This window comes from Zalophus californianus, chromosome 5, assembly GCF_009762305.2.
Source record: "Zalophus californianus isolate mZalCal1 chromosome 5, mZalCal1.pri.v2, whole genome shotgun sequence".
NCBI lineage: Eukaryota > Metazoa > Chordata > Mammalia > Carnivora > Otariidae > Zalophus > Zalophus californianus.
Window position 1 is genome coordinate 85,107,254 of NC_045599.1, and position 12,275 is coordinate 85,119,528.

The 12,275-nt window shown below is 36.2% G+C and overlaps 1 protein-coding gene across 8 annotated transcripts in view; it reads left to right on the top strand.

Moving 5' to 3' along the window:
* Positions 1 to 12,275, top strand: part of FER (FER tyrosine kinase) — a 449,342-nt gene that overhangs the window by 282,667 nt on the left and 154,400 nt on the right. For 7 of the 8 annotated variants that reach the window (XR_003522180.2, XM_027606296.2, XM_027606298.2 and 4 more), the window contains one exon: positions 8,819 to 8,875. The exons of the other annotated variant lie outside the window; for it this stretch is intronic. Coding sequence is in view for 6 of the 7 variants with exons in the window: in XM_027606296.2 (XP_027462097.2) it covers positions 8,819 to 8,875 (57 nt within the window). In the remaining variant the exon portion in view is untranslated. Of the gene's footprint in view, positions 1 to 8,818; positions 8,876 to 12,275 lie in introns of those variants that run through there. 8 annotated transcript variants of the gene reach the window in all.

The following is a 12,275-nucleotide window of genomic DNA, read 5'->3' on the forward strand; positions in this document are numbered from 1 at the left end:
CTTTTTGAACATTCCAGTAGTTTAGCTAAGGCTCATCACCATGACCTTGGAGATAATCAGGAATCCACTGAAACTGACTTGCTATGTAAACTCTTCCCTCATAAAGAGTTGTGAAAGTTAAACAAAGTACAGTTGTCCTACAAACCACTTTTATTATGTCTCTCCTGTCCTGATTAACCTTCTGACTGTCTGCCTCAGTCTGCGCCATTGGAGTGTCTGGGATATACAGAACTATTCATGGAGGTGTAGGAAGAAAATACTACAAGTCTTTTTAGGTTTATTGTTGACTACGTCCCTTGAGTATTGCTTCATCTGAGAATGTCTGTAGGTTCCTTTCATCCTTAAAAGATAGTTTTGCCACACTCGGTGGCAGTTGACAGGTTTTTTTTTTTTTTTTTTAACACTTAAAAAACACCGTGCCACTTTGTTCTGAACTTCATGGTTTCAGAGGAGAAATGTCTCCTGTTCAAATGGGTGTTGCCCTGTAGGTAATGTTTTATTTTTCTAGCTGCTTTCAAGCTTTTTAATTTTCAAAAGTTTAATTATGATATGCCTTAGCTTGAATTTCTTTGGGTTTATCGTAGGTAAGTTTCTTTCAGCTTCTTGAATTTGTAGGTTTATATCTCTTAACCAAATTTGGGAAGTTTTCAGACATTATTTCTTTGAATAGTCTTTTGATCCCACTCTTTGTCCTCTCCTTTTGGAACTCTGATGGCACAAATATTTGATCTTTTCCAGTTGTCCCACAGGTCCCTGAAGCTCTTAATTTTTTTCCAACTTATTGTCTCTTTGTTTAAATTGAGTAAATTCTGCTGATCTGCCCTCAAGTTCATTATGTTCTGTTTTTTTTTTTTTTACTTTACTATTGAGCCTACTCAGTGAGTTTATTTTTGTCACTTTTTAATATTTACATTTGTTTCTCCTTTATAACTTCTATTTTTGTTGCTGAGATAATCTATGTTTCCATTTGTTACAAGAGAATTTATGATTGGTTACAATTGGTTATGGCTGCTTTAAAATCCTTAACAAATTTACTACATCTGATCCTTTTATATGTTGGTGTTAGTGGACTGTCTTTTCTCATTCAAGCTGTAATTTTCTTATATATTGGTGTGATGGAGGATTTTTTATTGTACCCTGGGCATTTCATCTATTTTGTTAGGAGACTCTGGGTCCTACTTAAATCTTGTATTTTTGCAGGCAGTCACATACTTTAGGTTTAACATGCAGATCCTGGCCTATTCTTCTGAGCTGTGGTTTCAGTGATGGTTTAATTTTCAGAGTCTTTGTGGTGTTATTTTGGTTTGCTGGTTTATCTGGTTCCCACTTGCTCATTTAGTGTTGTGTTGGGATGGAAGGAGTTTCGGGAGGTTGGGCTGCCAGATGTTTCCCTGTGGGAGAAGAGGGTGTCAGGCACATACATAAGCTGTTTGGTGCTTCGCTTGTATTTCCCTGCCTGTAGGGAATACAGTGCAGTCTGGTCTGGGTGCTTGTGGGATTCTCTATGTCAGCATCCTCAGCTGCCTGTATCTGGGCAGGAGCTAGAAGTCTTAGGTCTATGGGGACAAAGAAGGCCTTGCAGGCTGGGCTACTTTTTGTGGTGGAATTTTCCTTGGAAGTACAGCACCGCCACTTTGGTATTTCTTGGTGGGGGTAGAACATATAACACTTCCATAGGAACAAAGAGACTTTCCAGGTTTGGTTGCTTGTGCTCAGGTCTGTCTTGCTAGTGCTTCTGGGCCACTCCAGTATTCTTTCACAAGGCAGGGGAGTCTCAGGACCAGAGGAAAAGAGAGCATTTCTTCTGGCAACTTACTGTGAGCAGGCCTCCCAATCCATCCACCTGCTGTTGGTGCTGAGTTTACCTGGTATTGGGGAGGACTGCCTTTTGTTCCAGAAGAATGGGTTTACCTGGACTGCCTTCCATTGCTGGATTGAGAGTTAGGCCTCCTTCTGGTGTGTAGATGAGACTTAACACACCCTGCTGTGTTCCCCCCATTCCTGGGATCCCAAAGCAATTCACTTCCCTCACCACCTTTCAAAGTTCTTTTCATTGTCCCTCACATTATCTCCATGGTTTATAGTTGTACTTAGTGGAAAGGAGCAGGAAGAATTGTATTTACACCAATTTGTCCAGTAGCCATAGCATTTTAATTTCCTTTTTGAGAATGCTGTATTATATATATTATATATTGGTATAGTAGAGCAAATGCTCACATTTAAAAAATAATTAATGGGTTACACAATTTTTCTTTAAAGATTTTATTTATTTATTTGAGAGAGAATGAGATAGAGAGAGAGCATGAGAGGGGAGAGGATCAGAGGGAGAAGCAGACTCCCTGCTGAGCAGGGAGCCCGATGCGGGACTCGATCCTGGGACTCCAGGATCGTGACCTGAGCTGAAGGCAGTCGCTCAACCATCTGAGCCACCGAGGCGCCCAATGGGTTACACAATTAAAAGAAGTTTACAGATTCCTGGTTATGAGATTAAGGGAATACTAGATGGCTTGGCATTTAAAACACCATGGTTTGGTCAGAATGTATATTTTTAGTTTTTCATCCAATTTTTCATCCAATACGGTTCCCCTTTAAGATTTCTTTTTTTTTTTTTAAGATTTTATTTATTTATTTGACAGAGAGAGACACAGCGAGAGAGGGAACACAAGCAGGGGGAGTGGGAGAGGGAGAAGCAGGCTCCCTGCGGAGCGGGGAGCCCGATGCGGGGCTCGATCCCCAGGACTCTGGGATCATGACCTGAGCCGAAGGCAGATGCTTAACAACTGAGCCACCCAGGCGCCCCAACCCCTTTAAGATTTCTTTTATCATAATGGTGTATTTACTCTCTAGAAAATTCCCACTTCTTTCTATGCTTTTGCTGCACGTATTTTCTCATTTTAGTGTATCAGAATTATATTCATGGTCACGGTTATCTCAAATTCTACATCTTTTGTGAACCTTTTTGTGACTTCTCTAGCAAAATATGGCTTCTTTTTTCTGAGTCTTTATTATCTGCTATATTTCTCATATGACATTTTAAATAACATTTTGAACAGTGTACTCTAAAAGTTTATCTCTATTTCACTTTTTTGAAATATGCTCTCCTAGAGAAGCAATGCTAGCTGTGATTATCAGTAATGTATCAAATGTATGAATCTTAACCACCATTTAAAAGGGTCTAGTGGAATATACACATATGCTTTGGGAGTTGTATCTTAAAATTCCAGGACTATATTCCTCCCCAGCCTTGCATCTTTTCCCCTCCAGTGTAGTTGTAACATTGAGTTCCATAGAAGTGGTGGCTTGGGAAGGGCGGAGCAGTCGGTTAAGCATCGGACTCTTGATTTTGGCTCAGGTCATGATGTCAGGGTTGTGAGATCAAGCCCCACATTGGGCTCTGCACTGGGTGTGGAGCCTGCTTAAGGTCCTCTCTTTCCCTCCCCACTACCTTTTTCTTTCTTTATCCCTCTCTAAAAAAAGGGGGGGGTGGCTTTGAACCCAATGCAGAGACTACTGGCATGGTAGACTGGGAGAAAATTTGTTGGAAAGGAACTAGAAAAAACCTTTAGTTTGAGGAGAGCCTGGAGAGAAGAAGGCTGGTATTGGTAGATGATGACAATCATCAATCATAGGTAATAGAAACATGGGTATTTCTGCCCAACCTCTGTGCTCCACTCATGTACAGATATACACACCCCACTGTCTCTCATTTTTCTACCCAAAACAACTTTAATTTAACTTTATTTTCTCCTTTTGGAGAACACTGCAAAGTAGCATAGGGTTTTTTTTTTTTCCCCCATGAATACTACATATGACTTTTGACTGCCTAAAACAAGAGCTTTATTGTTTTCTTTATTTAGTAGCTTGTAGAAGGCTAAGGCAGAGTTATTTTGGGAAATTTGGGAAATCTTTCCACCTGTTCTGTGAAGCCTTTTTTTTACCCATCTTCTTTATATTGACCACACATACCTCATACTATTTTTCTCTCAGACTCTACTTTCAGTATGTTTATATTAAAGTCCTTGAGAATAAGGACTGTATTTAGTTTATCTTTGAATTCACTTATTTTTGAATTTCTAACATAACTTAGTATATGTATGTATACAATAGGATATATTTGGTGCTATAGGCTCTGAGTGGACTCTCAGCTTCCATTCTTTATCCAGCATTCTATTTCACTGTTTTGGCTTTCTTTTAGTAAGTTGGCATTGTGTGGTATATTCCAGGCTGTTTCTTATCTTCTTGTTGTATTACACAGTGCCCCAAGTGAGTCCTGGAAAAATCTTTCCTAATAGTCTCTGAGTAGAATGAGCTCATTTGTATACACTATGAGCTAGACCAGACCTCGTGACTGCTCTCTTCAGGAGTCAAGCTTTCCTCCAAAAGAGCATATTTACATTTTATTGTCTTATTGCTATGGTAGTGGCAAACTAGCTTTGAATAGTGTCTCAGGTGTGTATTTCTGGTTTTCACTCTTCAGTTCACCATTTGTTTCCAGTCCCTTTCAGGAAAGGAAAAGAAAACAAGATGAGTCTCAAGTCAGTTAATTTTTGCAATTATGGGGCTAGCATGGGTGAAGTTTGAAGTTGTAAGCTATAATGAATCTATTGAATAAACTTTCAAGTTTATATTATACCAATATAAACTGAGTAAATATCCTTTGTCTATGATAATATTAATTGTAATATGTTTCATTGTATGAAAAATTGATATGTAAAGATTCACTCTAATATAAGCAATGGATTTGGAAATTACCTGATGACTTGGTTATAAATTGCAACCTCATTGTGTTTCAGAAAATTCTTTCCCTATAATTCACTTTGTGAAACTTTTTAATCAATAGTGCTTCTTTACATTTCAGCATCTCCTTCTACCTTTGTCCATATTTACTAATTAATTTTTGAAAGCCAGAAGTTTTTCTGAGAAATAAGAAACAAGGTTTGACTTAGCAAATAGAATTTTAATGATATTCTGCTGTAGGATATGGTGCAAAGATTAGATTAACTGTTAGGAACTTCCTAATATTTTTTGCTTTATTTAAACTTTTATTCTTCTTGGGACGCCTGGGTGGCTCAGTCGGTTAAGCATCTGCCTTCGGCTCAGGTCATGATCCCGGGGTCCTGGGATCGAGTCCCGCATTGCGCTCCCTGCTCGGCGGGGAGCCTGCTTCTCCCTCTGCCTCTGCCTCTCTCTCTCTCTGTCTCTCATGAATAAATAAATAAAATCTTTAAAAAAAAAAAAACTTTTATTCTTCTTATCATTCTGAAATTTTTGTGTAAACCATGAAAAATAACTCTGACTAGTTGACTTGATTTCTTATAACTGATTTTGAGTAAAAACTCGTTATTTTCTTAAATTATTAGCACTTTTCCTAAAAGTGTGATTTATAAATATTTTTCACATTCACAGAAAATTTGACTTTTCATATACTTGAAGATATTGTAAAATTCCATCATACCTAAGAAAATAGAACTAATGAGAATATTAGGCAACTTTCAAGTGTCTTTGAGTACTTAAACAATTCAGTGTTTAGAAAGTACTACCCTTGAAAGATTTTTAATGAAACATTGAAATACTTTTCTAACAAGACTTGTCATTGTAATTTTTAGTTCATGTATGTTAAGTCTTAAGTCATCTATTTAGAAATAACAGGTGCATTCTGATGTATTTTTGGGGGGGGAATTGAAAGCTATTTGATGTTAGTAGTATTAAGCTTAAAAAATACGGATACTATGGATATTACTGCTAGAGCACATTGAGGTATTTGGTTCTTCCCAGAGATAAAACAGCTCCTTTCTTAAAAATGAGGGTGAATTCCAGATGCATATTATGTCATAAATCTTAAACTAGAGATAGTGGATGCACAGGTATATATTCCAGAATAGTACATAAGAGGTTTAGGATGAGGTCAGTATAAACAATACTCACACCAAATATTAAGCAACATAAGATAGAAAACCCAAATGTAAACTAAACATTCTGTAAACTAAATTTGTTAAGCTTACCTTAGTCATCTAATTAGTTTAGCTTACTTAGCTGTAAATTAGAATTGCTTAAGACTTTTTCTTTCACCCATGATTATTGAAAAGCGTGCTGTTTAATTTCCAAGTATTTGGAAACGTTCTGTTAACTTTGTCATTGATTTCTGTTAAATTTTGTTGTCAGAGAACATAACTTGTATGACCTCATTTCTTTTACATTTGTTAAGATATGTTCCATGATCCAGGTTTATGATATGATTTAGTTGGGTGTATTTTCCTTATGCATTTGCAAAGAGGGTTTTATTCTGCTGTTGAGTGGAGTTTTATTATAAATATCAGTTTTATCCACTTGGTTGATGGTATTATTCAGTTGCTTTATATCTTTGCTGATTTTCTCTCTTCTGTCTTTTACTGGGAGAGGAGTTTTGAAATCTCCAACTATAATTGTGAAATTGTTCTTGTAATTCTGTCCATGTTTCCTTCATTCTGAAGTATTGGTGGTTGAAGCATAGACTTGTAGGATAATGGCATTTTCTTGGTAATTGACATTTTTATCATTATGTGGCTTTCCTCTATCCATGGTAATTTTTTTAGCTGTGTTTTTACTTTGTCTGACATTACTAGGTGTTCTAGCTTTCTTACGATTTATGTTTGCATTTTATATCTATTTCTATCCTTTTGAGATACTTATATCATTAAAGTTATAGTGAGTTTCTTAAGAAAGCATATAGTTGACTCCTTTTTAATATTCTTTTTAAAAATTTGTCTTTTAAATGGTATATTTAGGTAATTTATGTCTAATGTATGGTATTGGTATGTTTGGATTTAGGACTACCATTTTATATTTTGTTCTGATTTTTGTTTCCCTTTTTCCCCTTTCTTACCTTCTTTTGAGTTATTTGAACACTTTACTATGCCATTACATTTTTTTCTCTTGTATTTTTGATTATGTAGCTTTGTGCCCTTTTTTTTTTTTTTTTTTTTTAGTGGTTGCTCTAGGAACTATCAAAAACATTTAACTTTTCACCGTTTACAAAAAGTCAGTACCCTAACGCTCTAACACTTCAAGTGGGATGCAGAAACTTTATTACAGTATGGATCTGTATACCTTTCCCTCCTTGTACTTTTCATATGTATTGCATCTAAGTCAATTGAAAAACTCATCAAAAAGTTTTATACCTCTCTTTTCTATTTGTCGAGCATATTTTAAAGAATGCAAGAGAAGAAGAGTCTATTATATTTACTCAAATTTTCACCGTTTTTTTCTTCCTTTATTCCTTCTAGTAGAGAATGTCCTTTAGTGTGTGTGTGTGTGTGTGTGTGTGTCTGAGATATATCACATAAACATTTATTCATATATCATTTATTTATCTATCTAATTTATCCATTTATCAGCCATGTTCACATAATTTGGCTATTGTAGATTTTTACCCAATTTCTTAAAATTCGGTTGTTTCTCAACTTTTTACTGAGGTATGAATTCTCTACACTCAATTATTTGTTAGATAGATGTAATGCAGAAATGTTTTCTCAGATGTAGTTTGCTGTTTCATTTTTCAAATGATGGCCCTTAGAAGAACAAATGTTTATAATTTTGATGAATTCCAAGTGTTTCTTTTATAGTTAGTGCTTTTTGTGTTCTAAAAAATCTTTGCTTACTCTCTTGATCATGAAGCTGTTCTCTTGTTTTCTTTCAGGTCCTTTATGGCTCTAGCTTTATATTTAGATTGAAAGACTATACATGTAAATTGTTACTGAAAAAAGTCAATGTTGTTCTCTTTGTTGACCTAGCAGAGGGTGGTGGGCATGTTTGTTTTATGGTGTTCCAGAAGGTAAAGTGCTTCAAATGGCTGTCCAGAATATTTTTAAAGTAAAGATAGGGTGGATTTTTACTTTAAGATATGTGGTTACTTGTTATGACTCATTGTGTAGATCACATTAGTTTTCAGTCTGTATAATGGGGGAATACTACACTTTAACACTTAATAAAAAAACAAGTTACGAAGAAAATATCACCCCAGGACTTCCTTTTTCTTCTCTCTTTTCTCCCATGCCCCTGTTTTTCCTTCCCTCTTTTCCTTCATTTCTTCCTCTCTCTCCTTCTTTCTTGCTTTATTACTTGTTCCTTTTTCTTTTAAAAAAAAATCATGTGCCTTTTTAACCTTACAGTATTGTGTAGTTTCCTAGCTGAGATTTTTAGATGATAAAATATTCCCTATGTAGTAGTTAGTTCTTGAGATCGGATAATAGGATGCTCTTTTATAATGGCATGTTTGCATTACTAATCTTGTGTATCCTAGTGATATTGTAATTGATACTTGCTGCTTTATTATACTACAAGAAAGTACTTGTAAAAGATGAGGAACTACATGTAGTGAGTGTCATAGACAGCTATAACTCGTGGCCAGTTTACACGTGGAAAATTAGCTCTTAGTAATGTTATCTGAGATGCTCAAGTGGGAATTGAACATTTTGCCTTGTACAGTGATATTCCCTCATGTACTTAGGACACAATGTTGTGAAATGACAAATTAAAGCATAGCCAAACTTTATGGTGGGAGGAAAGGGCATGCTGTGTTCTAGTTAAAAGGACACTATCATTTTGAAGGCTGAGATTTCTGATAGAAGTTAGCTGTAATGTAGATTTTAAAATCCTATTGTTTAGTAACATTTCTTAAATCTGTTTCATAATCTCTTGAAGTTACAACTTGTGAGAGTGCTGTTGATTTAATAGTCTGAATGAAATACCCCCTAGTTCTTTTGGCTACTGCCTCAGATGGATCTTACAGGAAATGCACTCTTGCTTGGGCTAAAAAGGTTGTTCTTTTTCTTTGCCCTAGGATAAGAAATGGGTTCTCAATCACGAAGATGTCACATTGGGAGAATTACTGGGCAAGGTATGTAGTCAGCTGAATTAAATAACCAAAAGTCTTTACAGTGACTGTTCACTCTACAGATTTCTTTATTTTCTCCAGAGCCTTTCTTACGTTCCAGCACACAGCAAGGCACATTCCCACATGAACCCAGGTGAACACAATACCACATCTGCTGCAAATACAGCAGCGTTCAGTGAAAAAGATAGGTAAAATCTGTGAAAAGTTTAAGGATGATTCTTGGTTTTTAAAATAGTATATGTCTGTTTTCTTCTGGAAAGACTTAAACCGCAATGAGTTTAGTCCTCATGGTGTGGTAAAACCAAAACTAGTGATCAGAGATGGGAAAGAGCCTGTGGGCTAATAGAAGTTTAAACACCTAATAGTCATATTCCGTTTGTTCCTGGTTATACAGGATAACTCAGAAAAAATGGCATACTGCTCTCTGAGATTTCAGGATTGTGTATAGAATCACAATATGTAACAACACTGGATGCATTATTTCAGTCTAACAACTATGTGGTTAAGACGGGTTTCAGTATAAAGATTCATTTTATAGGTAGGTCTGGTAGTGGTCAGAGAAGGCAGCTTATATATGACAAAAGTCTTTTTTTCTAATCTAGTTTGAAGTTTATTCCAACTCATAGGCCATATGAATGTATATTATGTTTAATAATAATAATAGACATTTGATCATTAATCAAGTGGACTATTTGCAAATTTATTGATTGCTGATCTATGATTGAGTCCCAGTGGGTAAATATTAACGTCACTTAATTGATGTTTCTGTTTGAAAGTTTGAATTGAATGGAATGGAATGGAATTCTTTCCATTACTTTAGGTCAGTAACTCAGTAGCAGTAATTGGGCCAAAAATTATTACAAAGACATAAAATTTCCATGAAAATAAACTAAAAAAATTATAAAATATACCACTTACTGAAATAGAATGTGTAGGGGAAGACTGCTTTTTTAGTACCAAGAAAAAAGTTTTCAGTTAGAGAAGTATTTCAATTATTTTTATGTTTAGTTTAATATGTGAGATATGGTACGTTAGGAGGGATTTTTTTTTTTTTAAAGATTTTATTTATTTATTAGAGAGCGAGCGAGAGAGAAACAACACGAGAGGGGAGAGGGTCGGAGGGAGAAGCAGGCTTCCCGCTGAGCCGGGAGCCCGATGTGGGACTCGATCCCAGGACCCCAGGATCATGACCTGAGCCGAAGGCAGTCGCTTAACCAACTGAGCCACCCAGGCGCCCCGTTAGGAGGGATTTTAATCTTTAGATCCTTACTAGAGCTATTTCAACGAATAATATTTTCTCAGTGACAGACAGTAGCATGAGGTCATTTTAAATAAATTTAATCATTTTTAATAAGACTGCAACTTTAGAGACACTGTATAGCTTAATTTCAGCTAATATTTTGAGTATAAACTGATTTATGATTCAATGTTTTCATTACCTAATCTTAATAAATATTTACAGTATACTCCTTGAGAGTGCATGAGGAAAAAAGAATTAGTCAGTCATGGTTTCTATACTGACAGACTTTGGAATTGAGTAGTAATAGAAGATTGAGATAGGAACTGTTAACTTTTTTATTCAGCAATATATAATTAGACTATATTTGATAATATATTTGGTATTCAAGAAATACTTTATGCACTCCTGAAATGTTTATGGAATGTCTCCTTAGTGCCAGGCTCTCTTCTAGACACTCGGGATACATCAGCCAACAAAGGAGACAAATATCTTTGCCCTTATGGAGCTTATATTCTATCTAGCAGGGGAAGATTGATAAATAATAAACAATAAATAGATAAGTTTTATAACATTAGAGGACTAAGTCCTGTGAAAAATATAGGGAGGTTGGGAGGTGCTGTTGGCCAGGGTTGGGATTTTTAATAGGGAGATCTGGGTACTCTTTATCAAAATTTTTTACTTTTGTATAAAAACTTGGAGGGATTTTAGCCATGAGGACATCCGAGAAAGAGGGTTCTAGGAGAAGGGAGTAACCAATGCAAATTTTCTTTGAAGAGCAAGACAGACCGTTCGGCTGTAACTGAGTTCAGTAAGCAGGGAGGAATGTGATAGGACAGGAAGTGGGTGAGGCGGGGAGGGTGTAAATCATGTAGAACCTTGCAGGCCATTATAATTGCTTTGGCTTTCTTTATGTATGAAAAGATGAGCTGATGGATGACTTTGAGCGGAGGGGTGGCATGATCTTACTTACTAAAAAGATCACTGTGGCTGTTGTGTTGAGTATAGGCTGAGAGGTTGGAAGGTTAGGAGGCAATTGCCCTTACCTAACTAATAGGTGATGGTTGCTAGATCAGGTTGGTAGCAGGGGAGGTGGTGGAAACTTGTGGATTCTGATTACATTTTTAATGTTGAACCAACTGAATATCCTGATGGAGTCTATGTGGAGCATGAGAGGAGGGGAAGTCAGTGTAGGTGCAGCAAGTTTGGGGGGAATAAATTTAGGAGTTAGGTTTTGGATGTATTAAGTTTGACTGCCAAATGGAGAGGTTGGGAAGACAGCTGGCTCTCAAGTCTGGAGTTTAAAAAAGAGGTCTGGATCAAAAGTACAAATTTGCAGTTGTAGCTTGTATATTTGGTAGTTATATATAGATGTTATTTAAGATTTTTAATTGGAATATGTTTGACATATAACATGTACATTTAAGGTGCACAATATATTAAAATGATACATTTATATATAGTAACATGATTGCCGTTGTAGTGGTAGTTAGGGTCTCTAGCACATTGTGTAATTATCCTTTCTTTTTTGTGGTTGAAAAGTTGTAGCCTCTTAGCAAGTTTGATTATAATATAATATTGTTTATATTCACTATCTTGTGCATTAGATTTCTAGTGCTTCTCAAAAGTTTAGTTTGTACCCTTAGACTATATCAGTCCTATCTGCTCCCCTCACCCATCCTCTATAACCTCCATTTTACTGTTTTTATGCATATGGCTTTTTTAGATTTCGTAAATGTGGTAGTATATATATTTGTCTTTCTCTGTCTGACTTATCATAATGTGCTCAAGTTTTATCCGTGTTACTGCAAATGGCAGGATGTCCTGCTTTCTCATGGTTGAATAACATTACCTTGGATATATATACCACATATAGATGGCTTTTTTAAATTTATTTATTCATTTGAGACAGAGAGAGAGAGAGGGAGAGAGAGAGAGAATGAACAGGGGAGAGAGGGAGAAGCAGACTCCTCACTGAGCCTGGAGCCCGATACAGGACTCAATCCCAGGACCCTGAGATCATGACCTGAGCTGAAGGCAGACGCTTAACCATCTAAGCCACTCAGACGCCCCTATAGATGGCATTTAAAGCCATAAGACCAGATGAGTTGAGTAATGGAGTGGGTCTCTATCAGAAAACGGAGCCTGAACTCTGGTTACTATAAT